Below are 21,376 nucleotides of genomic sequence, written 5' to 3'. Positions count from 1 at the left end.
AAATGTATATATTTTGTAACCATGGTGATACTTACCCTAACCTTTAGTCAGTATATTATACATGTTATACATTAAATGCATGCGAACATACAATAATTTGCAGTACGCGACATTAGATAATCACTTCCGTGCATGAGCAGAAGACCACTCTGCAGTAAACTACACCGATTAGAAACACAACCAAAATGGCACGGTGTTGTGGTAAATATCGACCCGTCCGGGAAATCTGTAGCGAGTGCCTTTTATAAAATAATGAAAAAATCATATCAGTGTAATTGATGTTTTTTATTTACATAAAAACTTACAAAAGAATGGTTTAATGTTTTTATCATAAACGTACAACCATGCATAGCTATTGACATTTAGTACAGAAGGATAAAACCAGATTATTCAGTTTGACCTGTGCAAAAAATGTCAAAACTGATTATAGTAAATATGAATGAACAGGGAATATAAATCGCATATATCAAAGAACCTCTCTTAGATTTATGATATGTATGCAGCTGCTTTGAACTGCAATTCGAACAGCCTGTGCGCTTTTAAAATTAATCAAAATGTGACATTCCGCTAGATACATGTATACATACAATACTTATTGCTAAAATACTAAAAACATACAAAAATTATTACTAAATTTACATGTAGCAATTACAATATATTAATAACTAAATTTTAAGGTAGTACATAAATATTACGAGATGAAATAATCTTTGAAAATCAAAAGATAGAGACAGTTTTGGAAAAAAGGGATGCAAAATACAAAAATACCTTTCACTTTTTTATTATTGCAATAAAGTAAAATTAAGAAAGTAATCCTTAAACTTGGTGCAAGAACTCCTCTTTGGGTTTTTTTGTATAAAGAAGTACTTGTTGAAATGATAAACAAATGTGTTATAAAATGAATTCAAACATTGCACAAACATACGCAAAAATATCTGAAGTTTCTTTATATTCCAGGTATATTGTTCAAAACATGTAAACTACATGCAGGCGTTTAATTGTCCTATAGCCGAATACGTGGTTGATAGATTAATTCATCAATAATATTATAAAACTTTGTTAGTTTAAACACTTAAAGTCTGTCGGTATACTATTACGCTGTACATGTATGAGATCGGCTACGTGTTTTATTCTTTGCAGTGACGAGATATTTCGTAAATGTTATTTTAACGCGTGTCAATAGATAGGGTGTTAATTGGTAATTTTTGCCGATATATGATCAAGTTAACAAAACTAGATGCCCAGGGGCAATACGTCGAGCCCGTCAGCTGTCAAAAGGTCTGACAGTTTCAAACGACACTCTGTCGCATCGAGGCAAATATTTATGCTAAATGAAAAAAAAAAAGATTGCAAAAAGTTACAATATAAGTTATTTGTAGTAACAACAAAGGGAACTAAATCTTGAAAAACTATTCCACATAAAATTCCTTACCAGTAGAGATAGGTCAAAAAACACCTCAAAATTGGATATAACATGCATGTTGTAATACAGAAAAGTGGTCTTGAATTTTCCCTACGAGCAGTAATAAAAAAAATTGCAATATATGATATTTATAGTAACAACAAAGGGAAGTAATTCTAGGTTCTTGCGCATTACACTCCATCTCATAATGGTGAACAATTGCATTGTGCCAAGTTACATCAAAATCACTCTATGCATGAAAAAGAAATGCTCCGGACAAAATCATTCTTGTATCTGAATTTTTGACCTCTAAGTGTGACCTTGAACTTAGACCTAAGGAACTGGATTTTGTGCATGACACGCCGACTTAAGATGGCAAACAATTGTGCCAAGTTACATTAAAATCCCTCCATGCATGAAGAAGCAATGCCCAAGACAAAATCGTTATTGAATTTGACATTTGACCTCTAAGTGTGACCTTGACTTTTAAGTTAGGAACCTGAAATTTGCACAGGACACTCCACCTCACTGAGGTTAACATTCATGCCAAATATAAACAAGATTGCTTCATGCATTTCAAAGTTATGGTCCGGACAAACAAATCCGGGCGGACGCACGCACGGACGCACGCATATATACAAAACAGCCATTTGGACAACTATGTATTCGCTTCCGCAAGCGGGCTCAACAAAAATGATACACATGGTACGAAATACTCATTTGTTAAACATTTGAAGTATTTTTTTTAAATTATCAACAACAATAATGACTCACACGCTATATGATTTTATAAACTGCTGGATAGTATGTATTACCAGTGTACAGATTTAACTGATGCTCACATGTAGCTTGATAAAATGTATATGTTAAATTAGTATACATAAGAATCTATTAAATGTTAAAGTTAATTCTAGATACACTATTGAATAACATTTATCAATTCGTAATGTCTGATTTGTTTAATTATAGCTAAAAATAAACATCGCAAACAGTTCTTTATATCTATCTATTACTATTGTATACCAAATACAATTGTAGCAAAACAATTCAAAGGAAATTTCCAAATTTTCCATTCCTATTACAGTCTACCTTATCTTGATTAAAATGAGATTTTCATTTTAAATATTTTTGCATTAAAAAGTATTTGATAAAAGTAAAATTTTATTAAGGTACATTAATCACCTTTTAAGATATTTGCAAATGTTTCGTAAAATCATTCGTTAAGTTTATAAATATTCGCCTTAACAAACCTCACCTGGATTCCGCGGTGACTACCTGGTGATTCGCCGCGATCCATTGCAATTCAGTGCGACCGCTGAGATTTTTCATCTCATGTCGCCGCGGACACTTTCTCTACATCTAGATCGCGGGGTCTTACAAAATCATCACGATTTATCACAGTCTTCAACACAGTACTGATACAATGTGAAATATCATCGCACTCAGGGTAAATATTTGTGCCAGTGGTAACATGGAAAAAAAGCAAAATCCGCGAGCCAGAGAATCAAATCAAATCAAAATCAGAAAAATGAAATAAAAAAAAAATATGAAACTTGCCTTGGTCGTGATTTATTTGCCCTTGGACGTCAGAAAATACTGAAAAATCTACTTTCAAGGGCAGATAATTCAAGAAATAGTCTAGGTACCTATGATTTTTTATGCATGTTATTGTTTCAAACTTGTTTTCCAGAAAAGAATTCTGCCCGTAGGAATTGCTTTGCCCTATATACATATAGGCAAATGTGGTATTCCCTTAAACGCCCTTTTCGTAGTTGATTGATTAAAGTTGAAAATGTAATCAACATTTCTGGAACAATTATGGACGTTTTTTTTTTCTGATAATGTAGGAAAGGACTTGGTCATCTAACATATAAACCATATAATAAAATCTGTTGGAAGGAAACGTGAAAAGAAAAACTTAGTAAAGACTATTTAATACAGATGTTATAAGATGTGAAAGACCCCTACAACCCTTCTTCCACATTCATTGATCCCAGGACCAGAAAATATGACAATATTGATTCTAAATACGATGAAAAATTCTAGTTTAGGATCATGGTTACTAACCTTTCAGTTGAATTTTAGAACGCGTTGGATCAGAGGCTGACACGCTGTCTCTACATGCTCGGAAAGGTTTGTATCGAATTAACAGATTGTCCAGTTGTCTTTGCAAAGTATTCAAATTACCTCCTCTGCAAATATTAAATTAAATGAAATCCATATTACCCTTTTTGACATAGCGCTTGCAGGCTAAATGCCACATAATGATAAAAAAACGTTTAGTATTTGAATGAAATTACTTAAAAATGCAATTACACTTAAGGTGATAAATAACTATTTTTGAACATACATCCTTTGCTGATGCAAATATCCAGGTCGATCGCAGCTGAATACCATATTAAACAAGAGGGTCATGATAGCCCTATATCGCTCACCTGAGTTTAGTTTGGCCCACTACATGATGCTACATACCAAAGACATTAAATTTTATCATATACTAATTACTGTTTGTAGATGACCAGTTAAACACCTTTAACTTAATAATAACAACAATTTTTGTGTATCTCACTTTTAATGTTTTTGTGATGGCTTGTCATTATGTTTCTATAAAATAAAGGTTCTAAACCATTGTTGAATGTTAGTATCTTATTTAATATTAGCGTTGTTTTACAAAAGTTGTAGATTTTTAATGTTTTTTCCTATATAAATCTATGTAAAACTTGGGACACCCTGGGTGGGGCCTCTTTTCAACTCAGAGGCATAATTTGAATAATCTTGGTAGAGGACAACTAGGCAACGCAACATACCAAATATCAAAAGCTTAGGCCGTGCAGTTTCAGACAAGAAGATTTTTAAAATTTCTTCCTATATAAGACTATATAAAACTTGGGACCCCTAGGACAGGGCCTCTTTTCACCCCATGGTAATAATTTGAACAGTCTTGGTAGAGGACCACAAGGCAATGCTACATTACAAAAATATCAAAGGCCTAGGTCTTATGGTTTCAGACAAGAAGATTTTTATTTTTTTCCCTATATGTCTAAAATGTGTCTAAAATTTGGGACCCCCGGGACGGGGCCTCTTTTCACCTCAGGGGCATAATTTGAACAATCCTCAAAGAGATTAATTAGATGATGTTACATGCCAAATATAGAGGCTCTACGCCTTGCGGTTTTGGACAAGAATATTTTCAAAGTTTTTCCTTTTGGTTGCCATGGCAACCAGAATTCTGTATGGAAGACCATCCAAGGAACATCCCTGTGAAGTTTCATCAAAATTGGCCTGTTGGTTTAGGAGTAGATGTTGTTTAAAGGAAAGTTCGGACGGACGTACAACGGACGGACGGACGGACGGACGCCGGACGGTGAGCGATCACTATACCTCACCCTGAGCACTTTGTGCTCAGGTGAGCTAAAAAGAACAAAGAAGAAATTAATTGTAATGAGCAACTTTCTTTCCATCATTGTTTTTGAAAGAATCGTAAGAACAAAATACAAGAGTAAAGGTAATCGATTTTATCCTGTCTTACACAAAAACAGATACAGGTATTCTTATCAAATTAAGTTCATAAATTTCATTTCCGACGATTACAGGACGAGAGTCATTTTATATACAGGGGCGTATGACGTAGTACTTTTCGTTTTCTGAATAGGAAATTTCATTATGCTACACCCTTCGAAGGTTCTTTACGTATATTTATAACGTATACAGGGATACATTAAATCTCTACACAAATGAGCAAACGATATTCTTCTGAACATTTTGATTATATTGTTTACAATAACGCGAATGCGTATAGTGGTAATTTTATTGAATGATAAGCCTTACACACCAACAGTATTTAAATAACGCATACATGTTGTTTAGACCTTTAACATTTCGGCTTGAGTTGTTCCATTGCTTTCACATTCATAGTAATGTGTTAAGGTATTATGATTGCAAAAATCATATGTTTAGAAAATTAGACACATATTACTTTAAGCAGAGGAAAGTGCATAACATGCAATTAAACATTTTATCGTACATGGCATTACCTCTAAAGTCCCTCGTGAATTTTGCTATTTCTGCGTTACCAGCAAGGTAGTAATATAAATCGCGCTTCTAAGCCAATTTTCACCTCATCTGACCCCTAGCCCATGACATAACCTGACCACTACTTACGAATTTAAAACAACACAGGTTTTTACAAAGTACTGTGAAAACCTCAGGTTTAACTAACTTAAAATCCAGAACCCATTAAAAAGCAAACTATTTTTAACGCATATAATATAATATCAAAAACAAATATGTTGTGTAAAAGAAAGAAAATTTACTGAAAGTATAAATCTTCAATAAGTTACAACAAAAAAAAGGTAAACTAGGCTGGTCTGGATCTACGCTGATCGCAAAGTCATTATGTTGGTTTTTTCATGGCGGGGCTCATAAATTTGAAATTTATATTTTTTATTTGCAGCTCACGTGGCTGGTGTACGCCGAAGCGTTTGTTTATTATAAACGGGTGGAAATTTTTTTCTTGCCGCTCACGTGACCGGCATGTCCCGGGTTGATTGAAACGAATTGGCTCATACCTATGTAGATAATTTAACAAATACGATAGAGCTGTCACAGGTTCAAATATACACTGCCCGTAGTTTATGTTTTCTGTATGTTTATGTTATGTATGTCCCGTATTGTCTTCCGTAGTCGTATTATTGTTATAAGTCCGTTATCGTCCTCCGTAGTCTAATTGTAGTATTTAGTTATGTTTAGGAATTATTCTTCATCCAATGCATCTCATATAAACCGTATCCAAATGGATGAGCCTCTCTTCTAATTTTACATTTCCAAGCTAATTGCAGAACCTATGGGCACTTGGAATGAAGGATTGATGACGAAGACCACACATTTTGTCGCTGACAAATTAAATGTTATATTGGTGCATATTTGTGCATTTCAAGGTAATCAAGAAAATTGTTGTTGATGCCTAATCATTTATCTATATTTTGCCATTCATCGTTTTTGCTGTTTCTATGTATTTGCAGTTCGAATAAAGGTATTGATGGCGAAGACCTCAAATTTTGTCGGTGACAAATAAAATATTATATCGGTGCATATTTGTGTATTTCCAGCCCCGTCATCCCTTGACCCGAGTCCCGAACTCATATGAGCAGAACCAATACCAGACATTCAGCCAGGATAATTTTGCACTGCGACAAATGGCGCCCAACATGAGGCTTGGGAAGCCAAGGTGGTGCGTGGTCGACGAAATTTTTGTTCGAGTGACGTCACTGTACTGTACAGTTTATACAGGGCATTTCCAATGTTTATAAGTATCACAAAACACGTGAATGTAAACAATGCGTGAATTCAGCTTTTGGATTAATTTTGGTAATAAATAGGCCTAAACAATAAAAAAAAACTATTATTTCAAAATGAATAAAGTCTATGGAGGTACCAGTGAAATGGAGGAGTTTGGAAGTGTGTAAAATATTACACATTGAGCATTCATGTATGACCTACATTATTTCTCAGGATGACATCTGTCACACGTGTAAAATCTTTCCTCAGCCAGTGAAAACTTCAGTGAATGGATAGTTCCGTGGGTATAAACTGCTAATAAATATTGAGTATTTGAGGGAATTATATTGAATTTCATAGGAAATTTATTGTTGTTTACATGTATATTTTGGTGTTTGAAATCAATTTTATATTTCATTATGTACTTTTCGGGAGTGTATTATGTGTCATTGTTGTGTGATAGTTGTCACAAGTCACAACGTGTTGTTTAGTGTGTGCATAAGCATGACAAGTCAGTCTTCTGTTGATTCTTTCCTGTTGGTAGTTGGTGAGAATTATAACTGACAATATCATACATTATTTATAGCCAAATAAATAAATGCCCTATATATATGCCCATGTGATAGACATGCAGCTTGTAGACTGTATCTGGAATAGTAAGGTTAGTTAACCAGTGCAACAGAATTGGTGTAGAATACGGTATTTTCATTGGAAGTTAGTTTCAATGTAGATTATTTTGTAAAAGTCAGGTCTTGATCATTTTCCTGTAATCATAAATGATTCAAAGCAGAATTGAAATATGTCGGGGGTGTGAATTGATTATTTCTTTGATTGCGGTTAACGGTTTTGAATTTAGAAATACTTTAAATATACACTGGAGCATTTTTGCACTTTGTTGTATACTTTAGAAGAGTAAATTACATTTAGCACTTCAAAGTTGAAATTTGCTTGTACAAAGTAATTCCTACTGAAACATTTTTTTTATTTAATTCTGACATCACGTTCAGAAATTAGTGACACTAGAGCAGCAACACTGTGTGGTGGTTTACATTAGTGAAAACTCATCAAATATACAGAGTTGTATCTGATACTCAATTGATATATAAGTACACTTTTGCCTGACTTTTAATGAAATTATTACATTAATAGTATACTCTTGTTAAAGTGATTCATCAACAAAGACATTCTAAAGTCTGTTGAATCTTGACTTGTATGGTTGAGTATAAGGAACATTAATTGACTTTGAAAATTTACATTGATTCACTGAAAGTAAAGTTGTAGAGTTCAACTGCGAATAATTACAGTGCTGATTTTGAAACACTAAACTTTTGAGCTCTGTATGAGAGTATTGAAAGTTGAACGTTGATAATGTATGGTGTGGTGTAAGTGACAGAAAGGTCACTGATTATTGGAGTAGAAATACAGTTGTTGAATATAAAGGTACCTTATCTAACGATTTTACCTTGGTGACATTAGTAGCTGGTCACGGCACCAAAATGTCGTGAAGACATTAAATGAAGACAAAACTGTCCATTTTACGTTGACTGTTTACTTCATAGACCGGAGGAACAACAAGTGACGTCCAGGACGTCATAATATACAACAAAAGAGCTCGTTACGTAGACGTGACGCCAAGAATGGCGCGTCGTTAAATATACATGTTACTTAACGTGACACTCCGGGAGCCACGATGCTGATCTTTAAACGTAAACATGTTATTTAGAATATTTACAAGGCATTCAAAGTACGACTTGACTTTAGTGAACAATTACAAACAAAAATATAAAACATAGTAAATCACTTTCTATGAGAAAAAACAGTCTTTGCTTACTCCAGAATATGTTATATCACTTAGAACTGCAGATAATGGTTAAACTAGAAAGTCAGTTAAACTTCTGCATAATCACATATTGTTGAACAAGTGTTACTGTCTTTAATTTAAATACGATCTCTTATGACATCACGCGTTTTACAGTTTGTCTGATGTCTTAGAAATTCATTATTACAATCACTAAGTAAGTTCTGTGTAATAATCACTGGGCAAGGTTTCTATAAGGAATCACGCACAACTGGTTACTTCAGCTCGAGTGGATACAGTTTTGATATGGGTCGGGTAGTTACACCTCGTCTTGATCTAACACGAGCTGCTCGAATAAGTCCATCGTTTCCAGCGATAACGTCTTCAATCACGCCAAGGGACCAGCGATTTCTTGGTAAGCTGGTGTCATGTATCTGCACGACGTCACCAATCGTAATATCATCTCAATGGTTACCGGATGTTCTGTGAGGTATTCGTGCTTCCGTCTCGACCAGAAGTGTTCAAGTGTTGCAGACTTAAATCTATAAAGTTTGTCTGCAGAATCATGGGATAGGTCGTCTGCTGCGGACTCCGTGTCGTCTGGATAAACAGAGGAGGTAACTCTTCTTTCATACAGTAGATAGGAAGGGGTAAGTGGTTCCTCATCCAAGGGGTCTTTAGATGTGTGTGTGAGTGGGCGGTCGTTCTACTTCTGCAGTAATTGTTTGAAGTACTTCCATGCTAACCAACGACTTCCCGAGTATTTTTCTGATACAGGTCTTCGTTATGCCAACAAGCCTCTCCCACCAGCCTCCGTACCATGGCGCGTGCTGGGGAATAAATGACCATATTATATCATGTGTTCCAAGGACCTCTTCCTTCAGGATTTTGGCGGTGGTGATGTACGTCAGGGCGTTGTCCGACATAATGACCTTGGGTTTTGCTTTTTTGCTGAAGAAACGTCGTAGAGCCAAAATAAATGAGTCTACAGTCATGTTCGGTACTATTTCTAGATGGACAGCTCGCGTATTGGCACATGTGAAAAGGCAAATGTATGCTTTCTGTAGTTCTCCGCTCGATGCTTTTACTGTTAAAGCTCCGGTAAAGTATATGCCGGTTACTGTGAATGGTGGCGCAACCTTCAATCCGTTGCTAGGTAACGGTGGGGGTCAGGTACTCGATATGCTCTTTCTGTGACCTTACGGCACGTAACACACGAGCGGACAATTTTCTGAACACGCCGGCGAATGCTAGGAATCCAAAATTTCTGGTGAAGATAGGTGACTGTGCTCTCAGTACCGGAATGCATATGTATAACGTGTGCGTCCAAAATAATAAGCATTGTAAGGAAGTAGGTAGGGAAATCTCGTGCTGTGTAATAACGGTGCATTAGATATTCTACCGCCACAACGTTTTAATTTGTCGTCATCAAGAAACAAATCAAGCTGTTTCACTAGGTTGGGTCTTTTCACCTGGATGTTTCTATTCTGGTAGATGTACTCTATCACGTCCGGAAAATGACGGCACTGTACGTACTTTATCAGCTGCTTGGCTGCTGCGTTGATCTCGTGCGATTCTAGAGGTCTTTAGATCTTCTCAATATTTCTGCAGTTGTTCACAAATCTTAGAACATATGTTGTAACACGTATCAGCTTACGGTATGTGTCGAATCTATTGATGTCTATCACATCTAAAATGCCGGGATCGGGTGTAATTTCTCGCGATGTAGTCATACATGCGGAATAATTGGTATCTTCGTATTCACTGTCGGTATGCGTACTCAGCATTAATTCATATCCGGGAAATGTTGTCTCATCCTTCAGCCAGCTAGGACCATACATCCATAATCTGTTGTCGTGAAATTTCTCATAGGTAAGTCCTCTTGACAGAAGGTCTGCTGGGTTTGAATCTGTTTGGCAATAGTGCCACATGAAGCCGTCTGTCAACTCATGTATTTCTGTTACACGTCTGGTTACGAATTGTGGCTGTGGTTTGGTTGTAGAAATCCACTTCAGTACGATCTGGCTGTCGCTCAATAAGTATACCTTTTCACATTGTATGGTGGATGTTATGTGTTGACAAAGTTTAGCGCCTATAAGTGCTGCACACAGTTCAAGTTTCGGAACGGTATGTTGTTTAATGGGAGTTACTTTATTCTTCGCCATGACGAGAGTGCTGTGACAACCGGAAACAAGGTATGCGCATGAGCCATAAGTTTTGGTGCTGGCATCGCAGAAGACGTGAAGAGTTACTTTCCTGGGTGTTGTGCCTTGGAAGTATTGTCTGCTAAACTTTGTTTCGGTAGCTTTCGCGGTATCTTCTCTGATCTTACACCACTCTGTAATGATGTCATCTGGCAACGGTTCGTCCCACTCAAATTTACGTTTCCATAGCGACTGTATCAACATCTTGCCTGTCACGGTGATCGGGCTAGGTAATCCAAGTGGATCATAAAAGGAGGATGATTCTTGAAGGATCACACGTTTCGTTAGAAGAGAAATATTTGACGCTGCCTTCAGTCTTTGTGGAAATGACAGTTCGTCTGTTGAAGAATCTCAGCGCATGCCCAGTATCTTTGTCTTTCTATCCTTATCGCTCACTCCGTCGGATTTGATTTTCTCACCAAAGCTGGATTGTTTGAGTTCCATGATCTCAAATTAAAGGATGCTTTCTGGAACAGTTGCCTGCTGTTTGTGTAGAAATCTAGCAGTGTAGACTCGTCTGGTACGCTGGTAAGTATGTTATCGACGTAAAGTCCTTGTTGAATACGTTCTGTATCGTCGCATCTGTGTAAGGCAAGGTGTTTTGTTATGGAAGCGTTTAATATAAACGGCGAGCACGTAGCTCCAAAGAGCACTGACTTGAAGCGATATATCTGCAGTGGACTGTCTGGGTTGTTCGGATCTGATAACCAAAAGAACCTAGTGACCTCACGGTCGTCTGGATGTAGACCGATGTTCAAAAACGCCTTCTCGATATCTGTGGACACAGCAAATTCGTGGTATCGGAAGCATAATATTATAGCTGTTAGGTCGTTAAGGATGGGTGGGGTATTCATCAAGCACTCATTTAAGGTGGGGGAATCTCGTGTTGACTTGCAGCTGCAGTCGTATACAATACGTATGGGTGTGGTCGCCGAGTCTTTCTTTACGGGATGGTGGGGAATATAATGAACTTTGGTATTCTCGCTTGATTTAACATCTGCAATCTTTTCTATGAAGCCTCTCTTCTCCTGTTCACTTAAAATCTCTCCATACTTCTGAAGTAGTTCTGGTTCGTTTCTGAGGCAGTTTACTACACTAACAGCTCTTCGTCGGCTTATCAGCTCATTACTGGGCAAAAATGAATTATTTTCTTTCCAGGGTAATTTTGCAGTGTACTTTCCATTCCCATACGAAATGCCGGTGTTCTGGTACTGTTTGGTCTATTCTTCTTAGCCTTGGTGTACCGACTTCTGTTCTACTCCTAATGATTCTACTTCCCAATATCTCTCTAGATTGACTTCTTCCTGCACGTGCATGGTCATAACGTTCAACATAGACACGGGAAATGGGGATGGCTGTATCTGATTTTCGGTACTAGAAGGCCCGGACAAAAGATTCTCGATTGTATAGCTGTAGGCCCGTCTCCTCTAATGATAGTATCTTGCACTATGTCCCAGTAATGGTCAGCGCCCACTAATATCTCGATCTAGAAGTTATCTTCTTCTGAAATGGGATGAGCAAGTTTGAGTCCTTTCAGGTACGGAAGATGACCAACGTGTTTCTTGTAAGTTTTCAGCGGCACGGAAATTTCAGGTACTATCAACACTTTGATAGAGATGTTTAATTCTTGAGTCTGTAAATAGACGGTGGCTGTATCTAGGTGTTGTATGCGTCTCTCTGTGTCTCCAAACCCTGATAAGCATAACGTTTCACTGCCGGTTGGCTGTAGCTGCAGCGAGTATAGTGTCTGCGCGAACATATCATACAATTGAATTTAGATCTACACTCGCTAACCTTGCGACTGCGTAGACAGTTAAAACATAACTGCTTTTCTTTTACAATATTGAGTCTCTGTTCACGACCTTTAATTTTTAAACAGTCTGTACTTGAGTGCTCTCCCTTACAATATACACAGGCAGGTACTTTAACGCTTTTAGATTTCACACTTGGTCTGGTTGGTTTATGAATATTTCTTCTCTCCGTCTTTCGCGTGTCCGATTTCGTCAGGAAGGTTGCTGTAGGAATGAATTCTTGCCCGGTATTCAATGCTCTTCCGGCGTCCATAATATTAATTTCATTTATGAGACACTTCATTAATTCATTCAAACACCGAGATAATGTTCCGTGCGCACGTGTAATGTTTGTTCTGACTTCAGGTGGTAATTTCTGAAGGATGATAGGAGTGAGAAGAGATCCATATGTGCTCTCACACTGGTTAAGTGAATGAAGTCACCGTATGTATGTTTCTGTAGTATCGTAGAACTTTCTCAGACTGGTAACGGTGTTCACGGAAGCGGGAACCTCAAGCAAAGCTTTCATGTAGGTCTGTATGATTCTGTCTTTCTGTCCATACCTTTCGTGTAATAACGACACTGCCTTGTCATAGTTAGCATTAGTTAACGCAAAGCCTGCATTTGTTTGTCCAGCTTCTCCTCTCAGAGACGACTTCTGGTAGTTAAATTTTTGTACACCACTGAGCGAAGGGTTAGTGTGAATAGCCGACTCGTATGAGTCCCAGAATGACTGCCAGTCAAGAATGTTGCCATCGAAACGCGGTAAATCTAGCTTCGGTAGTCTGTGGTATACAGAGCTGTGGATGGGGTTAAAATTCTCTTTGGGAAGAATTATCGTGGATAACATTCTCATGGTTAGTTTGTGATGATTCGCCGTAAACAGACACACGGAAAGCCTGAGAATTAACATTCAAATTAGAAAATGTTACCTTTTTGAAACTTGCTACTTTCTGTATCTATGTCTGTAAATTATAGATGTACTCATTATGGTCCAATACCTCCGTCTCGATTTGTTCCCCGTCATCTTCTGGAATGACATCTATGATTTTCTCATGGATCTCGGTGATCGTCTGCTGTTTCTGTCTCAGGGAATCTTCTATCGTCTGCAACTCTTCCAAATCAACTACTTCTTGCTGAATCATCTCGAATTTTGACAAAATTCGTGTAACTGCACCCTTGTGCCCCTTCTGGATTGATCATAGTTTAGTTGCCATTGCTAATGTTTTTCGTCACGGCACCAAAATATCGTGGAGACATTAAATGAAGAAAAAACTGTAGTCCGTTTTACGTTGACTGTTTACTTCATAGACCGGAAGAACAACAAGTGACGTCCAGGACGTCGTAACATACAATAAAAGAGCTCGTTACGTAGACGTGACGCCAAGAATGGCGCGTCGTTGAATATACACGTTACTTAACGTGACACCACTGCTATATTAGCGGTCAAGTTGCGTTGAATTACATCGCACGCGTGATTTTGCAGATAAACAGTAGATTTAATATTGTAACACACTACATGGATAATACACAGTGCATATGTTTATGCGGTTTAAAGTTTGAATCATCAAAGATAGTTATTTACAAAAGTATGGTTTATTTTCTTGGACACTTTTTTCATAAAAGTGCGGTGAACTTTCGCAGACAAAAACAAATATTATTTGTTTTTCTTTTTTATAAACAGTACGGTGTACATTACAGAATACTTAGTTTCACATAACAAGGCAACATTTAGTTTCACATAACTAGGCATCACTATAATTGAATATTGTGTTTCTACAGATATTCTTGAAACTTGTGTCCCAAATATATCTTGCATATTCATGGCACAAGCAGAAACTAGAGCTGACCTTACAGATATAAGGGTGAGGGGGGCAGAGTTACAGTACTTTGTTGACCAGATACGGAAGACTGGAAGGTTCAACATCACGCCCTATCCTATCACGACTGTTCATGGCAGACTTCTTGAACATGATATTCCCACACCTATAAGAGACTACAACAGAATGAACCCAGCTAGCTGTTTTAAATGCAGATATTTTATTTACACTGCAAAAGCATTTTTGTCTATCTTAATTAATACTTCGGACATTGAGTACAAAAACACATAGTTTGCATTTGTGATTAAACGGCCGAAAGAGAAGTTTACTCTTTTAATGTTTAATAGACATAATTGGCATAACTGACACTGATCAATATATAAGTTATATGAAATAAGTTGAGAACAAGAACATAAAAAGACATGCGCATTTGTTTCTTTTTAGAACCGAAATATTAATTGCAATATTTAATTGAATTTGTAGAACTGTGTATTAACAGGTATTACGAACTTTTTCAAAACATACATTAATCGTATGGAATAACACATTCAAACACAAATTAACTAAACTGATTAAATCATTTGCTTTAACCAAAAAAGTATGAAAATCTCTTTGTTTTAACCTATTGATCACTATATCGCATGTTCACGCGGCATATGACGCTACAACTTTGCAATGATGTTTTCTTTTTTTTCAAAATCAGTGGAAATAAACCGTATGTGAACCGTCTATGAATGTATCATTTTTTATTTCACAAAGATGAAATAAATATCATTCAATGGTTATTACAAAAATGCTTTTTTGTTGAAGATTGATAATATTTTTGCATCTAAAGTTTCTGCTTTTTAGTAATTTTGTAAGCGAAATGTGTACATGCCCTTTTTATTTCTATATAGAGACTTGTCCGCCAAGAAGTAGTAAAATCTACTGGGACCCGATGTGGTGCACCGCATGTATCAGTTACCAGTTAATTGTTATCTGTTGACTATTGACCGGCAAACCAGTCAGGATTGTTACATTACATGACATCAGAAATTAATTTTCAAAGTTTCATTTTTTAAATATTGTTTTACTTATTAGCCCAGTAAATATGTGATGAAATACTGACAGGCATTACAGAAAAAAATACTATGGACCGGCAATACTTATTGTATAATCAATAATATATAAACATTAAAATTCATATACAACTGGATTTTTTAAAACATTCATTTATTTACAAGAATATCTCGTCCTTGCATGTTGATGATGATATTGGTGCGGATTATTTCAATGCTGGATAAATCTGGTTTCAGTTACCCGTAACCACTATGAATAAGGCACTGACTTGTATAAGAGGCTGACTTGGAATCACTTGCCCCACACTGGTGTGGGTTCGAGCCTCACTAGGGGCGTTGAATTCTTCATGCGAGAAAGCCATCATGCTGGCTTACAGGAAGTCGGTGGAGTAATGCACGGATAGAGCACACTGGGTATTCCTCCAACGTCATAGCTGGAAAGCGGCTATATCACCTATAGTTATGTCAGTGTTACGTTTATCCCTACCAAAAGGCTTTTAAAAAGTAGGAACGTGAGACTGTTCTTAATCCCCTTACTGTACACGTACTGGAAACCAAGGTTTGTGCAGAGCACTTGTTTTGGATGGCTCGCGTCAAAGCCAATGCCACACTTAGGAGTCAAGGTCATATGACTTAGTTACGTGATGATACTGATTTGCATTGCGGTTCTCTTATTTTCATTCGGCAGATCCCTTTTTGTTCGCTTTAAATATTGTTTCATTCCTTCCTTTTATGTTACTATAAACAGCTAATTTTGAATCGTTTATCATTGGTCTTATGGAAAACAGAGATCACTTTTCAGTGGTACAACATAGATAGTACCTCCAAATTTAGGTGTGTACTATATCATTTGTAGTTATATTAGCCTCCAGTCCGCATGTTTCTGGTGATTTTCGTACAATCGAAATCGGCTATTTCCGTGGTTTGGGCCGGACCGGGTTTTATCGACAAAACCGTAACCGCAAAAAGCATTTCCAGTCCTGCTTTCCGAGTAGATACCTTCAGCTTATTAATGTCTCTACTAGATATAATCGAATATGTTAAATGAAATAAAAAGATAAAATAGAAAAAAGTGGAAACTTCACAGGTCGCTCAACACGACAAAAACGAAAATGTTGCAGGCTCGGTTTGATTGAGCCTGTTCATGGACGGTAGTGGAAATGCATGCTACCGTCCACGCTCTCTAGCCCCGGGACGGCAGAACTCAACATTTACACATGCTATACGTACAAAAAGCAATTTAGAGACATCCGCAGATGTATTCAAACGGCGGTGAACATGGAACCTTCAATTGCATGAAAAGCGGCGTTTGGTCCCCAGATAAAATAATGGGTTTGCCCCAAACGAGAAAACAATGGGCAGAACTAAACAAACTGGAATTTAGGAAGGGGATCTAAGGTTAATACTAAACATCAATCTGACTGAAGTACATCTCCTATTACGCTACGCACAGGATCTGACAACGAGCTATTCATGGCCTCGTTCTGACAACCCTTCCGCTAGACAATTAAAAGCTACCTTACAACATCCTGCAAGCTTTAAAAAGCCGTGGGTTTTGATATCAACAATTTTTATTTTGACAGATGTCAGATAGCCGGTTAGCTCAGTCGATAGGGCACTTGCTTTGTAAATGAGAGGTCCCGGGTTCGAGCCCTGGATTAACTGCACATTTTTCTTACTCTTTGACATTCGAACAAGTTGTCTGATTGGTTCAAACAAAAATAGATTTGCGAAAATAAAAATAGCAATATTGGAAATCAAAAATATACAGAAGACGAATGTGAATGGGTCGTTCTCAGATCTTCGTTTAGAAGATCAAGTACTTTAGTCAGATTGTACTAAACATTTAAGCTGATAAGAACAGATACTACACTTTGATCTTAGCCAAAATGCCGAGAAGCGATGGTCTAGTGGATAAGATGTCGGCCGCTCAATCCAGGGGTCGGGGATTCGAGCTCCACTGGGGTCACGACCATGACTTCTCATATGACACCAGTACTGTTTTTTCCAGGAAGCGGATACAAGAGTGGTTACAATAAGCTTGAAGCTTTCATCACAATCGAGCTAAAATAAATTAGTATAAACTAATACTAAACAATTCGGTTATGTCCATGACCTGTCATTCAGTTACAAATCGATAAATTGCTTAAAGAAATGTTTAAGTTAGGTAGTATTCTACATAATGATTGAATTTAAGGCTATTTCCTTATATTTCTGTAAATTCTATGTAAGGATTTGACGAGCATGAGTTATATCGCTTTGTGTGACTTAAAACCTTCGCTAAGTTAAATGGTAGGGGCCGGTTTCGTATGTGTTCCAGTATGTTCTAAGTTTTTACCCCCATTGGTAGATGTACTGTAAAGGCATTTACATTCATCTGGTTAATTATATTGTTTATAGAACTCAGGACTCCTACGTACGAGTAATTATTGAGTGAAATAAACAATGCTTGAACCTCAATGTAGTTGGCCGAGTCTAAAATCTTACCTGAGATACTAGAACTAAGACGAAATGGAAATAGTCATTCGTCCACCAGATTAAGCTCAAATTTGTGGAAAAGGTGCATGAATACAAAATTTTTGTCTTGTCGCACACTTTTAATATAATATACAAACGCCAAACCCACACAAAAGGGCAGTACAACATAAATGTAACACACATATGTCTTTAAAATTGTTATTAAGATTTTATTGTTTTCGCCCGGGAAAAAATCAAGCTCGCCAAAATATGGGGGAAAGTCCTATTGGACTTTCGAAAATTCCAATCGGACGCCATATATCCTAACTGATTTTGGAAAAACCCACTTGGACTAATTTTTCAATCATATTTTTTGTAAATAAGGAAATAAAAAGTATTAGAACACTTGATCATTTATTGCTCCTTGCCCCCTAAACTGCCACAAATGTTATAACAAATGTTTGTAAGTCACTTCGAAGTGGTTGTGAAGTTTGTCAAAATCTTGCTTTTGCAAAGATATCCTGTTGGCTGTTTACAATGATAAATGGAAGAAACCCTCACTTTCCTTGAAAACTAGATTGGGGAACGTATGTCATCTGCAAATTTCAAGAATATGGTAATTGCCATTTAATATGTAATTTTTTTGTCCTTTTGTACAACAAGTGTGACAGAATCATTGCCGGAACAGAACTGTTTTCACGGAATGGATAAAACATTAGTTACATCCTTCCTACGACGTTACTGCAAGAGGACTATACTTAGCACAGTCTTCTGTCCGTTGCAGCATTTTCTTTTTTTATCTATTTTTGTAAATATTTCATAATTTGGTTAAATAAGAGAGATTAATTTTAGATATTAATCCAGTTTATTCCGGTGTGAATTTTGACAGGTGTGCACTGTCTAAGATGTCCATCCGTGCGTGCATCCGCCGTCCGTGCATCCGGACATGCGTATGTACGTGTGTTCGTTCGTGTGTGCGTTCAGTAAATTCTTGTCCGGGATGTATATCTTCCATCCATCAAGGGATTTTGAAGTAACTGTAATAAATGTTTGTTTTACAATAATGAGACGACGTGTCTTTCGCAAGACCCACATCTCTAGCTTTAAAGTCAAGGTCACACTTAGAGTTCAAAGGTTAACATGATCTGTTTCGTGTCCAGTCCATAACTCTGCCATCCATGAAGGGATATTGAAAAAACTTTGCATAAATGTTTATCATAATGAGACGATGTTTACACCCAAATCTCTAGCTCCCAAGGTCAAGGTCACACTTAAAAGTCAAAAGTTAACAGGGTTTGTTTAGTATGCGTTTCATAACTCTTCTAAATGATCCAAATCTGATTCACCTGAAGAAGTTGTCAGATACTTGTGGATGTATAGAATCAAGGAATCTTGACAGGTTTACACGAATGAAAGACTCTCAGGTCGACAAAACTTTGTACAGTGCTTGATATCTTATAATATTTAAAGACATAAAATATCAACTGTTAATTTGATATGAATTAACGACATTCAGAAAGATAAGAACATTTTTTTCAGGAAACAAGAAATGTGCTATGACCAGTTAACCACCAACTACCTTTACCTAAAAACTGCCTTTAAAAATGTTTAAAATACCAGTCTTATTTCAGACACATCATTAAACAAGGCTATTGTCTAAATTTATGTTCCATGTTGATTGTACAGAAAGAAAATCGTCACAATTTACAATAGTAGATTAATGATTAACCTGGAGGAAATATGTGTTGTTTGTATGGGTTTTTTTTTGTTTTGTTTTTTGTTTCTTTTGCAATTATATCATTGTCATTATTTTTCACTGTAAAATAAAATGTCCTGTTTCATGAAGCATTCTCCTCCTAGACGGACGAGTTTGCCCGTATGATTCTACTGCATTGCTTCAGTCTCTTACGCATAACTTTAAATCTAATCTATGACAAGTGTGTGTGTGTGTGTCGACAATTTGGCTCACTGGTTAGAGCATTTGACTATCATCCGAGCGGCTCGAGTTCAATCCCCGCTACAGGTATGTTTTGTCATTGTCATTTTTGGTGTAAAGAATAGAGGTAGGACAGGTCTAAAAATTGTTATAGACCTCTTACCTGGTCTATAAGGTGTTAATAGACCTCATCGGAACAAAGAATCCGGTAGTTAAAATTGCCACAGACCTTTTAACTGGTCTATAAGGTATTTATAAACCTCATCGGAACAACGAATCCGGTAGTTAATTTTATTGTGCATTTAATTTTTACGATATCAGCCTGCATTTTAATTATTTTTCAAACTGCGAAAGTTCTAATCGAAAGTATTTGCACGCATGTTCCAAGACAACTTAATTATACTTACTCAAGTTTAACACTTGGACTCGACTGTTTGAACTGGAGCATAAATTTATATTCCACGAAGAAGCCCGCTACGGCGCATAAAAGTAAAGCAAATGGAACGTAGAATACGATTTGTCGAGATCTGTTGACCGAAATGAACAAGTCACTTAATCCAAATTTCATGTTATTTCTTAAACTTTTGTGTTATTGCAATAAGAATTCCATACATTCATGCATATTGAAACGTTCAGCTCTGGATAATCGGTGACATTCACAAAATTTAAAGTACATCCAATTTATGGCGTGTTTAATACTGTATTTATATTGCAAATCTTAGCATTATCATTCGTAAGTCAAACCAGATGTAGCCAATTTAGATTATTTACAAACGTAATACGTATCAAAAAAAAGAATAATGGAATGGAAACAAAAGCAGATAATATTTCATCATTTGTAATACGTATGAGACTGGAGCAATGTCATGCTTTATTTTAAACTGCATATTGAGCAATGTAAAAAGACTACATAAATAACCAATAATAACAAGAAGCAAAATAAAATACTGGAAATATATTCGTTTCAGCGTTTATCCTATTATCTACCATGCGTTTTCCAAATCAATATTTAGCATTTAAAGCATTTGTGTTAGTTGTATAAAGTATATTGCATGTGCTAAATATACTAGACGTCATTGAAAAGTTACCACTTATATATACCTCATTATCTCATTATTTTTTATACAATATCGACGTCAACTTTCCATGGCCTGTGCGCGGTCTATTATGTTTTTAACACACTTCAATGTAATTTTTAAAATATAAGGGACAGTTGGGTGCTAACTTTTCAGTGACGCTGAGTATGCATGTAGCCCATAAAAATCTCTCCTGAAGTGCTTTTCTGTCTTTTTTGTATATAAAAGTATTCCAACATATACAAACTGAATAAAAAAAGAAGAAGCTTCCTAATATTATCTATTATATTACGTTTCTGAGCGTTTGAACGACCAGCAAGAATTTAAATATGCCGTCAAACTATGTTGTGATTTTGTTTGAAATGTTAGACTTCATGACTGAGCACAGTCTAGCAAATAGGGGACTTGTAGGCAAAATTTTCGATTTTTGGATTTTTCATTCATCGAATGAATCACTGTTTACCCTTTCTTTTGGTACCAAAATTATGCATTTTGAAATCTGGTCAAGATACCACACTAAGTAGAGTAACACTATGTTTAATGTAGAAAAAGGTATAA

General features: G+C 36.5%; 1 protein-coding gene and 1 pseudogene across 2 annotated transcripts in view; both read right to left on the bottom strand.

Moving 5' to 3' along the window:
- Window positions 1-20,767, bottom strand: part of LOC123543339 (NXPE family member 1-like) — a 146,815-nt gene extending 126,048 nt beyond the window's left edge. Inside the window, exons 1-2 of one of the 2 annotated variants that reach the window (XM_045329420.2) lie at window positions 20,150-20,767; window positions 3,470-3,594 (exon numbers count right to left, since the gene is read on the bottom strand). In XM_045329420.2, coding sequence (XP_045185355.1) covers window positions 3,470-3,594; window positions 20,150-20,310 — 286 coding nt within the window. In that variant the 5' untranslated portion in view covers window positions 20,311-20,767. The remainder of the gene's footprint in view (window positions 1-3,469; window positions 3,595-20,149) is intronic. The other variant, XM_045329416.2, reaches the window with a different exon arrangement.
- On the bottom strand, window positions 17,133-17,253 carry LOC123543379 (U2 spliceosomal RNA; annotated as a pseudogene).
- Window positions 20,768-21,376: the final 609 nt, after the last annotated feature.

This window comes from Mercenaria mercenaria, chromosome 7, assembly GCF_021730395.1.
Source record: "Mercenaria mercenaria strain notata chromosome 7, MADL_Memer_1, whole genome shotgun sequence".
In the NCBI taxonomy this organism is placed as follows: domain Eukaryota; kingdom Metazoa; phylum Mollusca; class Bivalvia; order Venerida; family Veneridae; genus Mercenaria; species Mercenaria mercenaria.
This window is presented reverse-complemented; position numbering and strand designations above follow the sequence as displayed.